This window comes from Mandrillus leucophaeus, unplaced genomic scaffold (assembly GCF_000951045.1).
Source record: "Mandrillus leucophaeus isolate KB7577 unplaced genomic scaffold, Mleu.le_1.0 Scaffold5, whole genome shotgun sequence".
Taxonomy (NCBI): domain Eukaryota; kingdom Metazoa; phylum Chordata; class Mammalia; order Primates; family Cercopithecidae; genus Mandrillus; species Mandrillus leucophaeus.
The window spans coordinates 6307103-6320975 of record NW_012105364.1 but is presented as its reverse complement, the minus strand read 5'-3'; the positions used below and the strand labels follow the sequence as shown (position 1 = coordinate 6320975).

The 13873-nt window shown below is 60.0% G+C and overlaps 1 protein-coding gene across 3 annotated transcripts in view; it reads left to right on the top strand.

Moving 5' to 3' along the window:
* The first annotated feature begins 6 nt into the window (after window positions 1-6).
* Window positions 7-13873, top strand: part of FLNC (filamin C, gamma) — a 28826-nt gene continuing 14959 nt past the window's right edge. For all 3 annotated transcript variants that reach the window (XM_011995901.1, XM_011995900.1, XM_011995899.1), the window contains exons 1-20: window positions 7-393; window positions 4664-4912; window positions 6475-6572; window positions 6715-6865; window positions 6954-7072; window positions 7303-7380; window positions 7582-7744; window positions 7912-8112; window positions 9414-9551; window positions 9922-10048; window positions 10202-10338; window positions 10538-10731; window positions 10822-10935; window positions 11854-11997; window positions 12198-12321; window positions 12419-12579; window positions 12835-12925; window positions 13014-13183; window positions 13402-13519; window positions 13610-13872. In XM_011995901.1, coding sequence (XP_011851291.1) covers window positions 42-393; window positions 4664-4912; window positions 6475-6572; window positions 6715-6865; window positions 6954-7072; window positions 7303-7380; window positions 7582-7744; window positions 7912-8112; window positions 9414-9551; window positions 9922-10048; window positions 10202-10338; window positions 10538-10731; window positions 10822-10935; window positions 11854-11997; window positions 12198-12321; window positions 12419-12579; window positions 12835-12925; window positions 13014-13183; window positions 13402-13519; window positions 13610-13872 — 3192 coding nt within the window. In that variant the 5' untranslated portion in view covers window positions 7-41. The remainder of the gene's footprint in view (window positions 394-4663; window positions 4913-6474; window positions 6573-6714; window positions 6866-6953; window positions 7073-7302; window positions 7381-7581; window positions 7745-7911; window positions 8113-9413; window positions 9552-9921; window positions 10049-10201; window positions 10339-10537; window positions 10732-10821; window positions 10936-11853; window positions 11998-12197; window positions 12322-12418; window positions 12580-12834; window positions 12926-13013; window positions 13184-13401; window positions 13520-13609; window position 13873) is intronic.

Here is a 13873-nt window from a genome sequence, read left to right as displayed (position 1 = left end):
CCCCGGCCCTAGCCCCGGCCGCACCCCCAGCCCGCGCCAGCATGATGAACAACAGCGGCTACTCAGACGCCGGCCTCGGCCTGGGCGACGAGACGGACGAGATGCCGTCCACGGAGAAGGACCTGGCGGAGGACGCGCCGTGGAAGAAGATCCAGCAGAACACATTCACGCGCTGGTGCAATGAGCACCTCAAGTGCGTGGGCAAGCGCCTGACCGACCTGCAGCGCGACCTCAGCGACGGGCTCCGGCTCATCGCGCTGCTCGAGGTGCTCAGCCAGAAGCGCATGTACCGCAAGTTCCACCCGCGCCCCAACTTTCGCCAAATGAAGCTGGAGAACGTGTCAGTGGCCCTCGAGTTCCTGGAGCGCGAGCACATCAAGCTTGTGTCCATAGGTCAGTGCGGGGGGCGAGGGCACGGGCGTGTCAGGGATAGGGTCATCCCATGGGGCAGGGGACACAGGTGCGGGGTGGGCGCTCGAGGATCTGAGAGACAGGGCAGAGGGCACCCCCCTGGTACAGAGAGAAGACCCTGGCCCCGGTCCTCCCACCCACCGACGCGGGCCACGGGCACTGTCTGCACATCCCTCTGGGGACAGCGAGCACTCCCTGGGTGCCCCGGGGAGTCCAGGCCTTAGGGTTTGCGTGCCTTCCAGCTGCCGCCTCGCCATGCACACTCCTACCGCCCGTCTCCGCTCACTGTCCCCTTTCCTTCCATCGGGCAACCCTAGCCCACACTTGGGAGGACAGAACTTGTGCCTGTCACTGATTACTGGGGGCCCCCAACAAAACAAGTGGCTCCCCAGCTTCACAGCCCCTCCGCGGGCCAGGAGAGGGCTGAAGACAGGTCCCAACAACTGCCCGCGTCTGCGGGCTCTGGGGCCGAGGGGAGCTGGCGCGGGAGGCCCTCTTCGTGCATGTGCTCAGCAGCTGGGTTCAGGCCCGGGGGCCAGGACAGGCAGGGCCCAGCCTCAGAAACCTAAAAAGGCACTGAGCGAGCGCGGGGAGACTTAACCCCTGACTGTCCTCCTCCTGCTTCAGCCTGCGGCGGAGGGGGCTTCCGCAAGTCCAGGCCCTGCCCCAGCCCACCCCCTACCCCGGGATTGGCTGCAGCTAACGGTCTGGGCTGCGGGAGAGGGAGGGAAGGCCTGTGGAAGGGAGGAAGTCATTGAGTGTAACCAGATTTGGAAGGTGTGTAGTGCAGGGTGGGGGCGGGGAGGCACTCCAGTCTTGGGAGCAAAGACGCCAAGGGTGGGCTTGGAGTGGCAGGAGGCTGTCCTGCCCTCAGAGTCCTGCAGTCATCCCTGAGGCTGGGGGGCCTGGGGAAGACCCCCCCCACCCCTGTGGAGAGCTCTTAAGAACCTTGCTGGGATTTGCAGGATGGGGTTCTTGGACGGTGCACCCCACGGCCCCACGAGAGGAGTTTCATGGCGGGCCAGGTGGGCCCCACACTGTATATGTTCCCTGAGATTTCTCTGTCGGCCCCACTCTCCCTTGGGGCGATCTCTAGGCCTCCTGATATAGCAGCTGAGGTCAGCCCGGGGCCCTTTGCCCCATCCAGTCCCCTCCCTAGCCCTTACCCCCTCCTGCCCCTATACTGCCCCCCCACCCCACCCGCCTGGCCTGGCCTGGAAATAGCCCTGCCTCCGTGACACAGCAGATGTCTCTGAGCTTTCCAGAAGGACAAGGCTGAGGGCAGGGGGTGGGGGAGGGGGCCTGGAGTGTGCAGTGAGGCTGAGGGCTACGTGATGGAGGCTGAGGGGTCAGAGAGGAGTCAGTCCTGGGCCGGCATCCTCAGCAGACTGGGGTTTGAAAGGCAGGACTGACTGTCCCAGGTGGGGTCTCAGGGAAGAGCCGGAGGCCTCAGCAAGACATGTAGGAAACCGCTCAGCCTTCCCCTCCCTTCCAGTCTGCGGGGGCTCCCGGCCCCTCTCCAGGCCTCGTCCTTCTTGAGCACACCTCTCCCCTCCCCCGTGGCGGTGCCTGGCTCCAGCCCCCTTGGCTCTGCGGAGGAGGGGCCAGCTTAGAGCTGAGGGGAAGAAGCAAAAGCTGGCTTGAGGGTGGGAGGGAAGCTCCCTGGTTCCCGCTGGGAGGAAGGGGAGGCAGTCCTCATTTGGGCCAAGTGGCTCACTTGCGCTGATGAGATAAGCTGTCAGCAATTCAGCTGCCGGCCCCAGGCTGAGGCTGGAGGGGAGGGAACACTGGCAGCGACCGGCAGAGGTCCAAAGGGGCTGCCCATGAGGAGGGGGCATCCTGCTTCTGCTCGCTCCCCTACTCCATTTAGTGGTGGGAAGGGGCGATCCACGGGGCCTCCTTCTGAGTATTGTCTCAGCACTGAAATCGAGAGTCTGGGCACCTCAGGGGGCATCAGAAAGACTCCCCACTTCTCTTTCTAGAAGGGAAGTCGGGGTCTGGGGTAGCAGTTGGGATCCAAGTCCACCTGAAGAAGGGGCACTGAGCCCAGGCTAAAGGAGCTGTGCCCTTCATATCCCCACCACCTTGTCCTGGGCCCCCATCGCCCCTCATCCCCTAACAAAGAGGCCTATGAGGCAGCTCTGTCCCGCAGCTGTTCCCCAGTTGCTATTCCTTCTCCTGGAGCCAACAACCGAGGGAGGGGCTGGAGGGGGCAGCAGCTGTCCCAGCACCTCCCTAGGCCCAGCCCTCTCCTCCCCCTCCATTTGAGGCCTGGGGTGGCCTCGACTAGCTGTCTGGCTCCTCCCACTCCTTTGGGGGTATCCCTAGGCAGATGGAGAAGTGGTTTGGTGGGCCCTGGTGGTGCTGAGCTCCTTTCCTCTGCCTGGCCTCCGAGAGGGAGGAGGGAGAGGGAGGCCATTGCTTCCAGAGTGGGACTTGGGGCCCCACTGCCCTTCTCCTGCCCCAAGCCTGGACCACTTGCTGTCTGGCCCAGGGCCAGTTGCTGGGGAGAAACCTCCCTCTCCAGCAAGTATGAATGACCACCCTCCCCATATACACACCCCCTTCAACCCCTGCAACCTCAAGGCTTCCTGCCCAGGGGTCTGGCTCCAGTTTGCAAGAAGTACTTCTGGGCATGTGAGCTTTGGAGTCTGTCGGGGTTGTGAGAGACTGGGGGCACTGGGGCATCCAGACTGTGTGAAAGTGTTGGAGCCTGTGTGTTTGAGAGAAAGCACCGGGAGGCAGGGAGTGAGTGTGTCATGGAATCTGAAAGCTGCCAAACCATTGTGCTGCAGTGGAGCCAGGGGAAGGGGGCGGGCTGGGGAGCTGCTGGGGAAGGAAGGATGAATCAGTGACAGGGTGGGGGAGCCCAGGAGGCCAGAGCCCCAGCCAGACGGACAGGGAGACTGAGGCACCCCTCCCATGGCAGGTGGGAGTGAGGCAGGGGATGCCCTGGATTTCCCAGGCTCTTGGTCTCCTAACACTCTTCCCAAGATGTGGGGAAGGGTGGAGGGGAGAAGATGTGTAAGGGGAAGCCTCCGCTCCACCCTCTCCCATCTCTCGGGCAACATCAGTAAACAAGACTGAGTCCTCCACCCGCTTCCAGCCTCCTGAAAGCAGTGCTTTGGGAAGCTGATAGATTTCAGAACTTCATTGCCCTTTACAAGTAAGCTGAATTCCAAAGATCTGTCTATGTGCTAGGCTGCCCCAGGCTTCTGGATATTTCTTTCTGATTGTTAAGTGGGATCTAGGCCCCCCCAAATCTTGAGGAACCAGTTCTGGCTCAAAGGAGGTGATGGGTGGAGTGTGTCAGCTCCTGAGGCTGGAGTCCCTCTGGCCCCTAGCCTTTGACAACATGACTTTCAAGACTTAACCGAGAATGTACTGGACCCCACCCACCCACCCCTGCCCCACTATCGGAACCCCTTGGTTTCTAAAGCCCTTTGTGGCATTCAGGGTAGAGTGTGAGTGGAAACTCGTCCTACTCCGCTCCAATTTCAGTTCTTAAAATATTCATTCATTCAACTAATATTTATTGAGACCTTACTATGTTTAAGACCTTCATTGTAGAAAGATAAAACCTAGTGTCTAGAATGAAAGAAACTAGACCAAAAAAAAAAGAGTATATACTGTGTGATTCCATTTATATAACACTCTAGGAAATACAGAGTAATCTATCGTGACAGAGAGCAGATCAGTTGTTGCTTGGGATGGAAGGACGAGGGTGGCAGGAGGGAGGGCTCACAAAGGGGTGTGTGCAAGGAAACTTTGGGGAGTGATGGATGGTACCTTCGTTATTCTCGATCTGTGGTGACGGCTTCGTGAGATATCCATAGTGTCAAAGCTTCTCAAACTTCATTATCTAGCATGTGCAGTTTGCTCTATGTCAATCATAGCTCAGTAGAACTGTTAACAAAACAAAAAGGCTCTGCCCTGGGAGCCTTACAATCCCACAAGGCCAGACAGAAACCAGGTAATTACATAAACAGGAGGCAGACTCACTGGCTGTAGCTGAGGTGAGGGTACCTTCCGGAACCACAGGAACACAGAGAAGCAGCCTTCTGACCGGAAGGGCCTCATAAAGGACTTGGCATCTGAGTGGGGCCTCGCAGCAGGGAGAGGGTCAGGTAGGCAGAGACTAGAGGCCTGACCCCAGGGCTCTGGCCCGAGGAGCTGCGCAGGTGAGGGAGGGTGCTCTGGGGCAGTGGAGGGTGGGGCGCCCCTGAGCCTGTCTGTGCCCTCCCCTCTGCAGACAGCAAGGCCATCGTGGATGGGAACCTGAAGCTGATCCTTGGCCTGATCTGGACGCTGATCCTGCACTACTCCATTTCCATGCCCATGTGGGAGGATGAAGATGATGAGGACGCCCGCAAACAGACACCCAAGCAGCGACTGCTCGGCTGGATCCAGAACAAGGTGCCCCAGCTGCCCATCACCAACTTCAACCGTGACTGGCAGGATGGCAAAGCTCTGGGTGCCCTGGTGGACAACTGTGCCCCTGGTGAGTGGGCCAGCGAGCACAGCATGGAGCCCTTAGCTCCCAAAGACAGAGGGGACAAGCTGGGGCTGCCAAGGCACATGGTTGTCAGAATGCACACCCTGGGGCCTGGGGGGCAGGATCCCCTGCAGCGTTTGTCCTCCTTCAGCTGAGACTGTCTGCTGGTTGGCAGCAGGCCCTACCTGATGAGTGTGCCAGATTCCACAGAGGCAGGGAGAGGTTTAAAACCCCTTATTTTACAGACAAGGACACCATGGCCCAGAGAGGGCTGGTGACTTATCCAAGATCACACAGCTTGTCCATGGCAGAACCACCTAGAGCCTAGGGCCTGGACTCCCTGCCCCACGAGGCACTATGCCTGCCGAGCTGAGAGAGAGGCAGTGTGGTGACCGGGACTTGTAGCAAGACCAGGAGTTAGATCCAGAGAAGGGTTTTCTCTGGGAGACCCTGGGATGGCTTTGAGAAGGGGTTGAGGCTCAGGGTGATGTGGGATGAGGCCAGTGGGGCACTGCCTGGTGGCAGGTGACCCAGCCTTGCCCCTTCTCCATGTAGGTCCTGGCCTGGTCAAGTGGGGGCAGCTCAGGAGCCATGAAAAACTGAGGCATCACTGGCTAGAGCATACCCCATGGACAGCTCCCTTTCTGCCCCTCACCTCCTGAAAAGATAGGTTTTCTCCTGGAGTCACAGCCCCTTGGGAGAATCCTCCTCCACCCTGGGGTCAGCCGGGGAGCAGGGGGTGGGAGGCGGGGGCACAGCCTCCTGGGAAGCATTCCCAGCTGCTGAGCCATGGCCCATAACTGGTGTGGCTGCCAGCAGTGAGCTCAGCTGTTCCAGCCAGTCATGGATTCCAGCCTTGAGCCAGCCCCCTCCCCGAAACAGTGTGCCGTCCTCCTCCTCCAGTTCTGGCCTGAACCAAGTGCCCCCTCACCTCCAGCCTTCACAGGAGTGATCTGGGGCTGCCTCAGCATCCTTCTTGTTAGGAGGGCGGGGCTCCTGAGGACGGCAGAGGAGAAGTCATTCTCTCCCCACAGGCCCTTTAATGCCTCAGTTTCCGCAAGTGAGCAGTTAGAAGGAATAGGGAGTCTTATCCCCTAAGACCGGTATAGAAAGTGTTTGGAGATCTAGGGCTTCAGGACAGCTGTGAGGAAGCCTTCTAGGAATGGGTCAGGGGCGTATGTGGCACAAGCACTCTGACCTCCTCTGCCCACCCCTGAGAAAGCTGAATGAGGCGAGAGGTATCTGAGAGGGGACACCCTCCCAGGGTTTGGGGCTCAAGGTCTGAGCTGGGGCCTGGGCAGGCAGGAGGCTGGCCAGCAGGGCTGGTGCCAGGCTGCGTCAGCGAGGGCAGAAAGGCCTCATTGTTGGTGGTGGGGAGGGCTGTCGTGCTCTTACATGGTGAGGGGCCTCACAGCTGATGGGATCAACAGGAACCTGGCTGGTCAAGGCCTAGAGCTGGTGGGAAGGGGTGTGAAGCCACAGCCTCTGAGGGTGTTGGGTGAACAAATGCCCTGCATCCTGGCCAGCTGGCTGCCCCTCACCATTGTCTCCTTCCATCACCTCTCCAGGTCTCTGCCCCGACTGGGAGGCCTGGGATCCCAACCAGCCCGTGGAGAACGCCCGAGAGGCCATGCAGCAGGCCGACGACTGGCTTGGGGTGCCCCAGGTACCTGCACAGATGGGGCGGCGGGGGGCAGGGGGCAGGGGCAGAGGTTGGTTCTCTAAGTTTACCTGAGCAGGGTGCAGGGGGAGACTGGGGCTGCTGGGAAAAAGAGGACGCCATGTGACATCACTCCCTTCCATCGCAGGTCATTGCCCCTGAGGAGATCGTGGACCCCAACGTGGATGAGCATTCTGTTATGACATATCTGTCCCAGTTCCCCAAGGCCAAGCTCAAACCCGGCGCCCCTGTTCGATCCAAGCAGCTGAACCCCAAGAAAGCCATCGCCTATGGGCCTGGTACGTGTGAGCCCCTGGCAGCCCTCCTGGGCCGCTGGGCACGTGTCGGCTCTCCCTGAGTAACCTGGGCTCTGCTCCTACCCCGCAGGCATCGAGCCACAGGGCAACACAGTGCTGCAGCCTGCCCACTTCACCGTGCAGACGGTGGACGCAGGCGTGGGCGAGGTGCTGGTCTACATTGAAGACCCCGAAGGCCACACCGAGGAGGTATGCAGAGGCCGCTGGGGAAGAGGGATTCGCTTGGGATTGGAACCAGAGAGCGTGGGGCCAACAACAGGAATGGCCCGGAGGTGACTGCTAGAGCCACACACTGTGCTGTGCAGTCTGGGGAAGGTGTCACCGTGGGGGCTAAGTGGGGCTGGGGTGCATAAGGCGTTATGTGGTCAGGAGAGACTATGGTCATCGGAGAGGCTTCCAATCTTTTCCCTTCCCAATAGGCCAAGGTGGTTCCCAACAATGACAAAGACCGCACCTACGCTGTCTCCTATGTGCCCAAGGTCGCTGGGTTACACAAGGTATCTCCCTCTAGGCCCCCCTGCCTGCCCTGCTCTTCACATCCTTGGCTCTGGCTGCATGGACCCCTCTCTCAGCCTGCACTTCACCCCTGCCCAGAGCCCCAGCTGCCCTCCTCTCACCCTCCTTGGTGTGGCTGTGCCCCTCTGCCCCGCTCAGGACTGCTCTCCCCTAGAAGCTAACCTTTGACCTCTGACCCCTAGGTGACCGTGCTCTTTGCTGGCCAGAACATTGAACGCAGTCCCTTTGAGGTGAACGTGGGCATGGCCCTGGGAGATGCCAACAAGGTGTCAGCTCGTGGTCCTGGCCTGGAACCTGTGGGCAATGTGGCCAACAAACCCACCTACTTTGACATCTACACTGCGGGTAGGACGGGCACCAGTGGGGTGCAGGCGGAAAGCCCCTGACCGTGTGGGGCTGTGGGAGGTGGGGCTGGAGCAGGGATGCCAGCCAGAGGGTGGGCAGCCTCAGGGTGAAGGCACTGGGGCAGCTGTGTGTCCAGAGTGGGTGCTGACAGCCTCTGTTTTCGGCAGGGGCCGGCACTGGCGATGTTGCTGTGGTGATCGTGGACCCACAGGGCCGGCGGGACACAGTGGAGGTCGCCCTGGAGGACAAGGGTGACAGCACGTTCCGCTGCACATACAGACCTGTCATGGAGGGGCCACACACCGTACATGTGGCCTTTGCGGGTGCCCCCATCACCCGCAGTCCCTTCCCTGTCCACGTGTCAGAAGGTAAGGGCCCTTCACCGCTCCCCACGGTAGCCCTCATCAAAGGCAGGATGCAGAGAATTGCCACCAAGTTCTAGTCCTGAGGACTGGGGGGACATGAAGCACTAACTCCATGGTGCAGCGGGGCACGGCTGGCTGAGGTTTGCAAGGGGCAAGAGGAAGAGCTGGGGCCGGGCTCTGCAGAGATCCCTTCCCTGAGTCCTCCACCCCACCCCCAAGGTGGCTGGAGTCCCTAAGAGCAGGGCTGGGAGGCCACAGTGGAGGGTCCCAGAACACGTGCCACCCTGGGAGGGCTGAGCGGAAGTGACGGGGCCGTACGGGTGGGGGCATATCTGGGGAGCACTGTCCGCACACCAGGCCCTCGGGTGGTGACTGCCCCACTTGTTCTCTCCCTACACTCAGTGCCCATCGTCCACCAGGCCAAGAGAGTGGTGCCACGTTAATGCTTTCCAGTGGAGGCGGGGCCAGGCATGGCTGTAGCTGACTGGCCTCACCTGCGCTGTGTGGCCTGGCCCGGGCAGTGTGGAATCGCCCCACTTCCATGGCATCCTGTGGCAGGCCCCAGGTCCCATGCCATTGTCTGTGTTCTGTGGCAGGTCTAGTGTCTTTGCCACTTGCCTGGTGATTTCTGTCATGAAATCTGGGCTCTGAGCTCTGCCTGTGTTCTGTGGTACCCCTTGGGCAGTGCCATTGCCTGTGGTCATGGTAGTCCTGGAATATGTGTCGTTGCCTGTAGCACCTGTGGGTTCCATGCCATTTTCTGGATTCTGTGGCAGGCTGAGATTCCTATTCCTTTGCCTGTGTTCCATGGCAAGGCCTGGGCTCATTGCCACTGGCCACGGTCTATGGTAGGCTGATGTCCATAAGTTGCCTGTGTTCTATGGCAGGCTTCGAGTTTTATGAAGTAGCTCTTGTTCCGTGGCATTGCTGGATGTTTTGTGGCATGACTTAGATCCTAAGGTTGCTTTGGTGCTCTGAGAGGCCCAGAGGGCTCTAGATGGATGGCCTGGGGGTGGGTAAAGGGGACTTCCCTGTCTCTCTGAGCCCACCCTCAGCCCAGGCTCTGCCATGCATTTCCCCAGTGGCACTGGCTCGGAAGCTTTCTTGTAACTTGCCTGATCTGGGGCCTGTACCAGCTCCAGCCCAGCAGCCCCAGTTGTGTTGGGGGCACAAAGGGCTCCAGAGCAGCGCTGTGGGCCACTGCCTGTGCCTGGGAGGGGTTAGAAGCACTGTGCACAGGGAGGTGGGGGCTAGTAGTCCAAGGCTCCTCAGCACCCCCAACCTCCTTTCTGTTTCTTCTCTAGCCTGTAACCCCAATGCCTGCCGCGCCTCCGGGCGAGGCCTGCAGCCCAAGGGTGTCCGTGTGAAAGAGGTGGCTGACTTCAAGGTGTTTACCAAGGGTGCCGGCAGCGGGGAGCTCAAGGTCACAGTCAAGGGGCCAAGTGAGTGCCAGAGCCCAGGGTCGTGAGAGTGAGGCTGGGGGATCAGGAGGGAAGTATGGCCAGTGGTTCTGACTCCCAGAGGGCAGTGACAGCCCGCACCACAGCTCCACAGTGACCAGAGGCACCCCAGAATCTCAGGCACATTGTCTCCTCTCTGCCTCAGTTTCTTGGTCTCAAGCCAGGAATGATTCTCTCCACCCTAAGTGCTATACGGGGTGTTATGTACAGGGATGACAAGTGGTCCCTGCCCTGAGTTGCAGCACTGCTCACTAGAGCCCTGCCCTCAGGCTGGGTCGGGGTCCCCATGGCTCCTTGAGGGGATTGAGGAGCTGGGACTTCAAGGCTATTGATCTTGCCTCCCTCTCCTCAGAGGGCACAGAGGAGCCAGTGAAGGTGCGGGAGGCTGGGGACGGTGTGTTCGAGTGCGAGTACTACCCGGTAGTGCCTGGGAAGTATGTGGTGACCATCACGTGGGGCGGCTACGCCATCCCTCGCAGGTAAGTACCTTGCGCCCCCCCCCCCATGCTGTCCTGTCTAGGACATCACAGGGAGGGATGAAGGGCAGTGGGCTGCGAGGGAGTTTGAGGGGAGATGGAGGGGGACCTCGGGGGTCACTTCCTGGAGTAGACACCAGCTCCCTCTCTGCTCAGCCCCTTTGAGGTACAGGTGAGCCCAGAGGCAGGAGTCCAAAAGGTCCGGGCCTGGGGTCCTGGTTTGGAGACTGGCCAGGTGGGCAAGTCAGCTGACTTTGTGGTGGAAGCTATTGGCACCGAGGTGGGGACACTGGGTAAGTGGCTGAGGGGCAGGAGGAGGGAGTGCTGTGGGGGAGGGCAGCAGGGGGCACTGTGGGTAATGGGTGCAGTGAGCATGCTGGGGAGTGCTGGGGTGAGCAGGGAGATGGGACATGAGGCGGCCAGAGGGGAACTGGGGGATGGAAGGGTCTTGCCTGATGCTGGACCCTCTGACCCTCCCTGACCTCGCCCCAGGCTTCTCCATCGAGGGGCCCTCACAAGCCAAGATCGAATGTGATGACAAGGGGGATGGCTCCTGCGATGTGCGGTACTGGCCTACGGAGCCTGGGGAGTACGCTGTGCACGTCATCTGTGACGACGAGGACATCCGAGACTCACCCTTCATTGCCCACATCTTGCCTGCCCCACCTGACTGCTTCCCAGATAAGGTATGGTCCCAGATTCCACACACCTGCCCCGGGGGTGGGGCAAGCTGGTTCTCCTCCCATCCCCAAACCAGCCTTCTTCCCTCCACACAGGTGAAGGCCTTTGGGCCTGGCCTGGAGCCTACAGGCTGCATCGTGGACAAGCCCGCTGAGTTCACCATTGATGCCCGTGCAGCTGGCAAGGGAGACCTGAAGCTCTATGCCCAGGTAGGTCATTATCCAGTCTCTGCTGCCCTTACTACCTATGGCAGGGACCCTGGAAGGCAGGGCCAGGCCAGAGGCAGAGACCTCCCAGCAGGAAATGACAACATAACAGAAGATCAGGCAGGACTGATACTCATGGGCCCATCAGTACCATGGAAAATTTTAAATTTTGTGTTTTCTTTTCTTTTTTTTTTTTTTGAGATGGAGTCTTGCTCTGTTGCCCAGGAACAACACTCACTGCAAGCTCCGTCCCCCGGGTTCATGCCATTCTCCTGCCTCAGCCTCCCAAGTAGCTGGGATTACAGGTGCCCGCCACCACGCCCGGCTAATTTTTTTTGTGTTTTTTAGTAGCGACCGGGATGGTCTCGATCTCCTGACCTTATGATCCGCCTGCGTCGGCCTCCCAAAGTGCTGAGATTACAGGCGTGAGCCACCACGGCGGGCCAAATTTTGTGTTTTCTTAATGATGATAACCTAAAAATGTATTTTACCAAAGAGTCATTTTTGTGCTAATTTGTAATTGAAAGATTGTTTCATTGAATAAGACAAGGTTTCTCAGACTGGTGTCCATTGACCCCTAGAAGTTAATGAACTTAGTCTTGAGAATCTAAGAGGGTGATTCTTCTTTGAACGGCTCATGATTCAGTTTTAGGAACATAAATTTAGTCCACACTCTTCCTGTCCAACACATTTCAGAGTTGAGGAAACCTAGGCTGGGAGAGCAAGCCATACAGATGGCCTTGAGCCAGGCCTCCAGGCTCCAAGGGTGGGCTCTGGGCTCTGGTGGCCTCAGTGACTGGTGTGGGGGTGGGAGTGCCTGCGCGTTGGCAGTGGGAAAGGAGGCTCTGGGTTCACCTGTGGCCAGCAGAGGGCGCTCTGCAGAGGCCACAGCTGTGAACTTTGCTTGGGTGATGCCCACAGGACGCGGATGGCTGTCCCATCGACATCAAGGTGATCCCCAACGGCGATGGCACCTTCCGCTGCTCCTACGTGCCCACCAAGCCCATTAAGCACACCATCATCATCTCCTGGGGAGGCGTAAACGTGCCCAAGAGCCCCTTCCGGGTGCGTCCTCCCAGCCTGCCCCGTGCCCACCACCAGAGGTCCTTGAGGGAGGGTGGGCGCCTCGCTAGAGTCCCTGTTGTCCCTGGGCTCAGGCTGGGACTGAGGCTTGGGCTGGTGCCACTGAGGCTAGGCTGGGTGCGCTGGGCAGGAGGATGAGCCTTGAGGGAGGTCACCGCGCTGAGCTGTGACCCCTCCTGCAGGTGAACGTGGGCGAGGGCAGCCACCCCGAGCGGGTGAAAGTGTATGGCCCCGGCGTGGAGAAGACGGGCCTCAAGGCCAACGAGCCCACCTACTTCACCGTGGACTGCAGCGAGGCAGGGCAAGGTGCGCCCAGCCGGAAGGGGCGGGTCTGGGAGGGGGGCAGGGGTGAGTCGGGTTGGGGGGCTGAGCCTGACTCACAGCGGTGCCCGCCTCTCTGCAGGTGACGTGAGCATTGGCATCAAGTGTGCCCCCGGCGTGGTGGGCCCTGCAGAGGCTGACATCGACTTCGACATCATCAAGAATGACAATGACACCTTCACCGTCAAGTACACGCCACCGGGGGCGGGCCGCTACACCATCATGGTGCTGTTTGCCAACCAGGTACCCAAGCTCCTGGTACCTCCTAGCTCTAGAAGGCAGCTGGAGATGCTGTCACGGGACAGGGAGGGATGATTCCACAGACATGGTGGAGCCCTACCTGTGTGAGGCAGGGTGCCTCAGAGGAAGCAAAGGGGGCTCTTTTGGAGGCTGCCCCTGTCTATGCTGGGTCCCCTGGGTGTGTCCTGAGCCACATCTAGCCCAACAGCAGAGGTGTGTTCCCCTCGAGAGCCCTGACTGAGCCTCCTCCACATCCAGGAGATCCCCGCCAGCCCCTTCCACATCAAGGTGGACCCATCCCACGATGCCAGCAAAGTCAAGGCCGAGGGCCCTGGGCTGAATCGCACAGGTAAGTGTCTGGGTAGGGGCTGGGCCTGGCTCGAGGTTGGGGTTAAGTGGCTACCAGGCCCTCACCACATCTCTGGGTGGCTCCTCAGGTGTGGAAGTTGGGAAGCCCACCCACTTCACGGTGCTGACCAAGGGAGCCGGCAAGGCCAAGTTGGACGTGCAGTTTGCAGGGACAGCCAAGGGCGAGGCTGTGCGGGACTTTGAGATCATAGACAACCATGACTATTCCTACACTGTCAAGTACACCGCTGTCCAGCAGGTGCGCTCTGCCCCTCCCATGCCCCCGCCCGGCTGGACTGTCGGAGCTCTGGGTCTCCCTCCTCCAGTCCCATGGGACCAGTTCTGGATCCTCCATGCCTTCGCTGCCTCCTGCCCTCACTCTCGTGGTGGATCTGAGCTTCAGAGCCCATATTCACCACCAGGATGTTGCAGGACTGTGCCTTATACCCAGTTCTGACCTACCATTGTACCCAACAGGGCAACATGGCAGTGACAGTGACCTACGGTGGGGACCCTGTCCCCAAGAGCCCCTTTGTGGTGAATGTGGCACCCCCGCTGGACCTCAGCAAAATCAAAGTTCAGGGCCTCAATAGCAGTAAGTGGGGCAAGAGCCACCCTGGGAGTGAGGGGTGTTCGGGTGGGGTGGACCGGAGTCTCCTCATGGTGTCACTTGTCCTCCACGCAGAGGTGGCTGTGGGACAGGAACAAGCATTCTCTGTGAACACGCGAGGGGCTGGCGGTCAAGGCCAACTGGATGTGCGGATGACTTCGCCCTCTCGCCGGCCCATCCCCTGCAAGCTGGAGCCAGGCGGCGGAGCGGAAGCCCAGGCTGTGCGCTACATGCCCCCAGAGGAGGGGCCCTACAAGGTGGACATCACCTACGATGGTCACCCAGTGCCCGGCAGCCCCTTTGCTGTGGAGGGTGTCCTGCCCCCTGATCCCTCCAAGG